The sequence below is a fragment of the Doryrhamphus excisus genome, chromosome 2 (assembly GCF_030265055.1).
Source record: "Doryrhamphus excisus isolate RoL2022-K1 chromosome 2, RoL_Dexc_1.0, whole genome shotgun sequence".
Lineage (NCBI taxonomy): Eukaryota > Metazoa > Chordata > Actinopteri > Syngnathiformes > Syngnathidae > Doryrhamphus > Doryrhamphus excisus.
This window is the reverse complement of record NC_080467.1, coordinates 12,890,225-12,899,199: the sequence shown is the minus strand read 5'-3', so window position 1 is coordinate 12,899,199 and position 8,975 is coordinate 12,890,225. Positions and strand designations below refer to the sequence as shown.

At 38.9% G+C, this 8,975-nt stretch overlaps 2 protein-coding genes across 2 annotated transcripts in view; one reads left to right on the top strand and one right to left on the bottom strand.

Moving 5' to 3' along the window:
• Window positions 1-256: 256 nt before the first annotated feature.
• oaz1b (ornithine decarboxylase antizyme 1b) lies at window positions 257-3,693 on the top strand. The gene is given in 6 exon segments (XM_058059913.1): window positions 257-833; window positions 2,030-2,081; window positions 2,083-2,169; window positions 2,264-2,436; window positions 2,734-2,819; window positions 2,910-3,693. Coding segments are annotated over 6 exon segments (654 nt in total). The 5' UTR covers window positions 257-708; the 3' UTR covers window positions 3,041-3,693.
• A 437-nt stretch (window positions 3,694-4,130) lies between these two features.
• The window catches only part of LOC131108688 (E3 ubiquitin-protein ligase UHRF2-like), a 32,898-nt gene continuing 28,053 nt past the window's right edge, over window positions 4,131-8,975 (bottom strand). The window contains exon 16 of the mRNA XM_058059905.1: window positions 4,131-8,497. Within this exon, the coding sequence (XP_057915888.1) occupies window positions 8,351-8,497 (147 nt within the window). The 3' untranslated portion in view covers window positions 4,131-8,350. The remainder of the gene's footprint in view (window positions 8,498-8,975) is intronic.

Sequence of the window (8,975 nt, the reverse complement as noted above, 5' to 3'; positions counted from 1 at the left end):
CTGTTTTTATCAAAAATGATCCGTCTGTGCCAAACAAAAAGTTTTTTGTAACTTTATTTTTGATGCAGATCTTTCAATAGATTGTATACAGTGCACCGACCAATTTCCAGTGACAGAACTGAGTTTCTAAAGCGTAGATTGTTATCTTTGTGCAGAGTTTGTCATCAATTCCAAGAATCCAAATGCAAACATTAGACTTGTTTTCAGGTCGGTTTCCTCTACCCTCAGTACTTTTCCATCTAACGTAGGCTAACTAGCCTGTGCCTTAAAGCTGGATGTTTATTAGCACCTGTGAGTCATAAGGAATAGGCGTCTCTTATCGCGGCACAAGTGGTGGAAGACACATTTGACTTCAACGTTTTATACGTTTTTTGTCAGTTACAAACGTTATTTTTGGTGGGTTTTTAGGGGGAGAAGTCGTCACGTTTGTTAGCATCGTTAGCATCTGACGTTTTTGTCAGTAGTGTCAAGTGGCAGGAGGTAACACTTGATATTTGTACTTTCATAATAAAAGCATGTGCTTCTTGAAGCGGGTGAGAAAAGCGCCGAGCTATTGAAGCTGTTTATTTCATTCTGAAAATAACCGGAAGTATAAACATAATCGCTTTAGAAGCTTGACGTCTTCTTTCCGAACTGCTGGATCACTCACCATCAACAAGAGCATAGCAAAGAGAGCAGTCGGTTGGTCGTGTCTCTTTCCGAGGCCGGATGGTAAAATCCAACCTCCAGCGGATCCTAAACAGTCATTGCTTTGCTCGCGAAAAGGAAGGAAAACAGCAGCCTCTTTCAACCATGGCGGATTTGAGTAGCGGTATTTGTGACATGATTGGGAAGTAAGTAAACAGAAAAACGTTTATCCAAGCTAGCCAATGCTAACGGTGTGTGGGGGAGGGGTGGGTTTTCAGATGGCGGAAGTGAAATTAATGTATACTTTTACGTATAATACATAAAGTACATTTGGATGTCACGTAGAATGTTAAATGATAAGTTTAATCTCCCTCGTAGAAATGCTGGCTAGTTTAGAATAACGTTAGATACTACTGTTTCACCACATATGTTGGTTAGCTAATTAGCCACATCGGGTACGCAGAAGTTAACGGAAAGGTGAACGCTATCTTTAGAAATAACACGGCGTATAATAGTATCCTTTTTACAAGTATTCATTGTTATTTGTGGCTGTTCAACGAACTTCCTCTTTTTTGTGGTATTAAAACATAAACTGCGTCACACGTGTAACGTAATAAAAAAGTTATGTTGTACCCAGCCCAATCAAATAATCGTTCGTAATTATATAATATAAATAAATATATATGAAAAAATCAAAGCAGTGTGCGTGATTTGCCAGGTAAGCCCACGTTTCAGGCCCACGTCGGTCTCGTGAGCTGACACGGTGGAGTCAAGGTTGACTTTTACGTAACAAGACTTACTGTATGTGACGTCATCACGTCGTCGTCACAGTGCCCAGTGACGCTCGCCAACTTGTGCTCGGGCCCGCTACTTAGCCAGATCATAAACATCAAAAGCTGACATGGATGGTCAAAAAACTAGAACGAATAAGGAGTCAGAGAGAGAGCCCTTTAACAGGTTTTGTTTAAAATGTGATAATGACGTGGATAGTCATTTTAATACAAATACCGTAATAATATATGATATTAAGGAACATAAAATATGGGTTTGTCATGTAGCAGCATGCTAGTGGTAGCGAGGTTGTGGCTCACCACATCCTGTTGTGCAGGGGCTTAGACAAGATGTGCTACAGCAATGTAAACACTATTATAATCCAGCATGACAACGCTTTCAACACAATGTTTATCAAACCTTCGACAACAAATAAGAATAAGTTTTAATTGTGTATGGGTGTTAAAATGGTCTTTACTGGGTGAATTTTGAGATTTAAAGCGCGCTAATGCTGTGCAGACATTATTTTACAGTGTAGCTCCACTTCCTGTTTGTGTGATATAAACAAACTAGAATCGAAAACATATTTGGAAATGCATAAACTGTTTTTTTTGTGTGTTCTTCCACCCAGTCTGTCCATGCACTGTAGTAGTACCCGCGGCCCAGGGCCTCTGTGGTGCTCCTGATGCCCCTCTCCCACCCCTGAAGATCCCAGGTGGGCGAGGGAATGGCACACGGGATCACGCTCCTTCAGCTCGGTTGCTCTACTCAGTAGGCACAACTCCCACCATCATACCAAAAGTTTCTCAATGTCTGTTTCCAACTTTAGTTATTTTCATGTTATTTCTCCCCGCCCCCCATCCAGGACCATAAGTTGACAGTTAGCGAGGAGCCGGCGGGTAACAGTCGCCCCAGGATACTCCACTTCCAAAGTCGTGTAACCATCAGCAAGACAGTTGAATGGGATGCTGTCCTAAGCAGCAGTGCTCTCTTTGTGGAGATCTCTCTTGACCCACTTCCTGAAGGCAGCAAGGAGAGGTGAGTGCTGTCCAACTAGCGTCTTGCTAAATCTAAATTTACTGGCCTTTTTTTTTACCTTATGAATAAAATTACGATATGAAGTCTGAATATTGTTAGACATGTAATGTTAGTAAACGACAAAAAATGTATTTTTATGACTTAAAACCATCTTTCGGGAAAATACTTGAGTGACCTTGGCATGTGAAGAACACACAAGATGCCCTTTGGGATACGCTGTGCTGGTCCGCCACTGTACATTGTTCCAAGCACGACAGGACGGTTGATCACAAAAACACTTGTCTTGTTTCCATGCAGCTTTGCGGCTCTGCTGGAGTATGCTGAAGAACATCTGAAAGTCGTTAGCGTGTTTGTCTGCTTTTACAAGAACAGGGATGATCGCGGTATGTGCACGCACACACACACACACTCACATGATAAACAAGATCATGAGTCTCGAACATGGACGTGTTACTCCTGTGTTGTTCTTGCAGCCCAACTGGTGCGGACGTTCAGTTTTCTGGGCTTTGAGATTGTGAAACCGGGCCATGCCCTCGTCCCGCCTCGACCTGATGTTTTCTTCATGGCCTACAATTTTGACCGGGACTCTTCAGACGAGGAGTAACCTACCCTCAGACCCCTCCAGACCTCCCCTTGTTTTCTTCCACCCATTGTGTGTGTTCTTCCCTCCCTCATCACCATTTTCTTTGTGTGCTATTCTGGATTTTTTTGAGCGTAAGTTGAGTGGAAAAGGGAGAGCTGGTGCATTTGTTGTAGTCGTACGTGTAGCTTTTTGCTTTAGCGTGTTTACTGATGGGTGGACGTCGTTTGTTTGAATGTACAACAAAAAAAAGCGGTCATCAGGTTTTTACACTCGGGTACTGCAGCTTTTTTTTTTTAATGTCCTATTTGCAAAAACATGTCAGGGGGACCACTTTTATTGTGTAGCACTAACATTAGTTGGAAACAAATGTCATGATTAACAACAGCCCCATTCATTGGTACTTAGAGTGACTGATAGTGTCATGTGTGGCAAGGAAAGGAAAGTGAATTATCCAAAGTGCTTTTGCTTCTTTCTGCCATTTTTATCTTGATTCTATTATTATTTTTCAGCCTGCTTTTGGAAGTCAGGAAGGATATATTAGAAGATGAGAAACTGTGATGTTATGGTTGGAGTTATTTTGCATTCCTCATATTGTTTCATGCTAGGTTTGATGTTCACACGCATAGTGGTACCTATTATGCTTCTGTAATAATAAAACAATCCCCAAAAAGTTACATGATGTGTATTTGCCGTTCTTACATGCATGGAGATTACATAATGAGCTAGCAACGGGAAGATCAAGGTCATGACATAACAGGTCAATAATTACAATGAAAAATATGGATGTTCTGATGACGTTTGTTTGTGCCTAAAATTGATATTGAGAGATGTTTAAAAGCAGTTCATAAGCAAAAAGAATTGCTTCCCGTTGCGTATTTTTGCCACAGGGGGGCTCTAAGCCTAACGACCCAACATCTTACTGTATGCTGCACACTGGATTAGCCTATTTCGTCAAATGTCAACAATTGAACATTTACATTAGCCTCCTGAAGGTTGCGTATTTCTGACACTAGGCGCCTCTACATTATACTATACATTGAATTGGCCTACTTCGTCAGTTATGTGTTAACAATAGGACATTAGCTTCCTGAAAGTTGCGTCGTTCTACCACTAGGGGGCTCTTAGTCTCACTGAAAATGAACCAACACATGACAGTATACCTCCTTTTTAGTCACTGTTATTTATCAACAATTGGACATTTACATTAGCTTCCTGGAAGTTGCGTATTTCTACCACCAGGGGGCTCTTAGTCTCAGGGAAAATGAACCAACACATGACAGTATACCTCCTTTTTAGTCAATGTTATTCGTTAACAATTGGACATTTACATTAGCTTCCTGAAAGTTGCGTATTTCTACCACTAGGGGGCTCTTGTACATTACAGTACAAGTCAAGTAACAAAAACATGCAATTTTACAGAACTAGTGGTAAAAGTTAGGGTGTTGTGAGGAAAAAAGTTGAAAAATGTAATTTTAGAAAAAAACTTTCATGAGAATAAAGTTGTAATATTGTAATTGCATGACCATTTTTTTAAAATCAACAATCATAAAGACATCAATATTTACAGCTCCGCTAATGTTATTTAGAACTATGTACCTTGTCAAAAATCCGTCAATAAAGACAAGAGTGTGGAATCCAAATATTTAATCGGTACATATTAAGTATTATGACATGTATAAAATTTTCGGATCACAATATGAAGCAATGGAACTGCTCAAGACAGACTGGCGGATGCTGCAAAAAGGTCAGCACATAAAAGTGACTAATGATTAAAAAGTGTCAACGGAAGGCAACTAAAATCTACAAGAGGAAAAAAAAAGACATCGATATAGTAAGCTTTTTTTTTTTAAAGGAAAAAAATAATGTGACTTTTTTCTTCTTCAGTAGAGTGCAATAATATTTTTTTTTTTAAAAGAGGGAAAACGACACAGCACTGAAGCGTCCACAAGACGTCTAAAAAACTGTTAGTACTGTAGGCTCACATAAAGACAGCAGGGGTGGGAGGAGGGGGGGCAAAGGTCACTGCAGGAGAAGGAGCGCTATTTGTTAGCCAGTCGATGCAAAGAACAAACAAAAAATCAAATAAAATCATTAATGCACATCACAGTTAGCTTCTCAAAGAGCATTTAGAATTGCATGGTTGAAAAACAAAACCTGAACGACTGAAGTGAAAACACAAGGACGTCCCGCAAGGCGACGCAAGCCCGCCCGAAAAAAAGGGGAGGGGCCCCCAACCATCGACAAAATCACCTTTTATGATTAAATTGTGCTGGCCCGAGTGATTTCACCTTTAACCCCTGCCAACCATCAACCTTTTGGGAGTACCATGCAGGGTGGAATAATACAAGGGAGTACGAAGGCCACCATTAAAGTCATATTTATAAGATATGACATATGCTGTCATAAGCTGTCATTATAAGAATAAAATTGTCATATTAGGTGGAAAAGCCAATTATTTACTTATTTAAGTTGTCATTTTACAACAAAGTCCACATTTGAATGACAAGAAAATAACGTGAAAACAGTAATAATATTAGAAAAAAACAGCATAATCATATGAAAATAAAGTCATGCAAAAGAAGAGATAAAATGATGTAATTTTACAAGAATAGAGTTGTAATTTAATGACAATGATTATTTTATAATATTAAAAAAATGTTTTTCCAAACAATAAAGGAAACAACTATATTCTCAATATTACATCTTTTTATTGGAAAAAAAAGTAGGACTCCTTTTTGATCTCGGAAAAATAGAATTGTATTTTACAACAAAAAAAAAATTTCTTGTAATTTTCATAATTTTTTCCCCCACAGTGGCCTCATACTCCTTTGTAGTAAAACACAACGAAAAACGTAAAAACTGGCAATAAAAATCAAACCTGCCTGAAAATATAATAAGTGCTCTGAGTACGTCTTCATTGTCAATGACTGACAAAACCGAGGAATCATTTTACAAGTCAGCACCAACTTCACCTCCAAACCAACAGGGGGCAACGTGTTCCAGGTATCATTAGGAAAACTACTACCAAACAACCAAACTTTACCTACAAGGTATTTTATAGAACTTTTCATACAGTGCTATATACTATACCAGTTTACATGTGCTAAATGTCAAATTAAAGAGGAAGTGCACTTTTTGCCCATCATCCTTATCCAATCTTATGTCAAACATGAACACATTTATTTCCCTTTTCTGTGCATTATAAAGCCAGAAAACGAGTGTACTATGAGCTAGCTAACAATGCGAGTCATTGGGATTTAGCCCACAGCAGCAATTGATACAGCCACAACACTTTCAATTTCCGCTCTCATTGCGATGACTGTGTCTTCCAGCACATCGTGCTCCCAGTCCTCGTAACGTCTGTCTGTGAGTGACGCTGAGACTAGCAGCTAGCTAGGCGTGTGTGTGTGTGTGTAAGGCAGGATTAAAAAAAAAAAAAGTACAATAATAATATGGCTTTAGCATTTTTAGCTAGCTCAATTGTAGCATATTTGTGTTTAATATTTCAACTCAATGCTACTAAAATATCATTATTTTTTGACAAAATATTATTAATTTATTCTCATAAAACTGCAGCATTTTTTTCTCTTAATATTTTGACTTAATTTGTGTTACATTACAGATATTATCTTTATTTCTGCTGTTTTTCTCAACTATTTCAATTTCCGTCTTGGATTATTTTTTAAATGTAATTATGACTTTGTTACCATAATATTTTGCCTTTTTCAGCTACATAATTTTCCAAAAAAATCTAACTTTAATTGTTATTTGTTTTTTTTACAATAGCATATTTTTCTTTAATATTTCAACTCCATGCTACTAAAACTAACCGGTTTTCTCTTATTACAATGCACAGAAAAGGTAAATATCTTTTCATGTTTCACATCAGGATTGTGAATAATGGGCAAATTTCCCAAAAAGTACAGGTTCCCTTACAATGCTTGGCTAGCTTGCGTCATTACTGTCTCCCGTGCTGGCTTCAGCTTTGGTTGCTTAGCAACAAACAGCGGCAGGAGCCTTGGATTTTTCCATGGAGAGTTTGGTACTGCGTTTGAGAAAACGCAAATACTGGATGCACGTCTAAACGTTTAAAAACAAGATGGTTTGGACAGCGCAAACGGGAGCATTTTATAGCGATGTAAATCAAGCAGAACGATGCCTAAGTGGTGGGAAAAGTGTGCGAGTACTCCACTTTGGGGTTTTAAGATCACGGTGTGTCACTTTTAGGGGGGTTTTTGCTCATGTCTGTGGAATGATTATGTGGTTCTGAATGGCTTCCATGGAAAATCTTAACGAGTGCTCGTTTTTACTCAAGGTTGTTAGCACGTTAGCTGCTAACATATGCTCCTTGTTGGGACTAAGTCAACGTGGGGGGCCACATCGGTGCCCGTCCACAGGGCATTTCCAAATTTTATTATTATTTTTTTAAACATGGAAAGTGCAGCCGACAACACAACACGCACCAAGTAACCTTCCTACTTCACTACGTGGGCAATACCCATGCTAAAAACAACAACCACATATTCCTGCCGCAAGGCATGCTAGGTAGCTTGTACTCCTTCTCCCAAAATGTTGCCGTGCTTGTTGCATTTTCTCTATTTTTACAAAATATGTTGAGGAAGTTAACACTCTTGATATCCAATATTTTATATTGTTGTTGCAGCTGGACTACCCAACATGCCTTGCGGGCATTTACAAATAATTGCTTTTAGGGACGTGTTATGTTTAGTGCTTAGCTGTCGATGTATGTGATGCGTTAATTTGCTGCGGATGTGTTGTGTTTTGATTTTGTTGCTCCGAGAGCAAGTGTGTCGTAGTGATTTTTTGACCCCAATGTGACCCACCAGTCAAAAAGTCCCCCCCTGGACTAAGTGTATATTGTGTGCATTTAAATGCATGTAAACTAGTTGGCTTGGAGGGGGATAGGCCCGACTAGCTTAAAGTGCATGGATGGTACCCAACATGTGGACCAGGTTGGCAGGAATGAAAAGTATGTTGGCCTTCAGCTTCAATAAGGAAGTGGCGGGAACTCTCTGCAGTTAGAGGCCAGAATTTGACGGATCTAAATGGCGGGCTAGCGAGCGTCCCTGTGCGAGTTCGTCCTTGCTTAAAAATCTCAGGCTGGTGAGGTTGATGGAGAACAGATGAGGTCAGAACCTACTGAGGTGGTTTGTGTGCGTGTGATTGTACGTATACACAAATGGCTGTAAGTGCAATGCATCTTTCAAAATGGAGCATCTCGACAGTATATATACACACACATATATATATGCATATATATACGTGTGTGTGTGTGTGTGTGTGTGCTGCGGCGCGTCTTCTACTTGGATCTCATCGTCCTTTGCTGTAGCCGGGAAAGAACTGGTCCAGTAGCATCTGAAGAGTCTTGTTTTGCGCCATGACGTAGTCCTTGCCCAGGTCGTGGCGGCAGGCGGGGCAGGTGTACACCTCGGCCCGAAACGAGCGCTGGAGGCACGTCTAAGGAGGGACGGGGAGAGAGGGGATCAGGATCACCATACAAAACTAATACGATCAGAATTTAAAAAGAGAAAATGTGAAAAATTCATCAAATATAATAAAAAAAATATTAAAAAATAATAAAATGTCAAATAAGTATGAAATAACACACACGGTGTTACAGTATATACATATATACATACATATATGCATACATACATACGTGCATACATATATACACATACATACATGTATTTATATACATACATACATATATATATGCATACATACATACGTGCATACATATATACACATACATACATGTATTTATATACATACATACATATATGCATACATACATACGTGCATACATATATACATATATATGTGCATACATATATACATATGCATACATATATACATATATATGTGCATACATATATATGTGCATACATATATACATATATATGTGCATACATATATATGTGCATACATATAT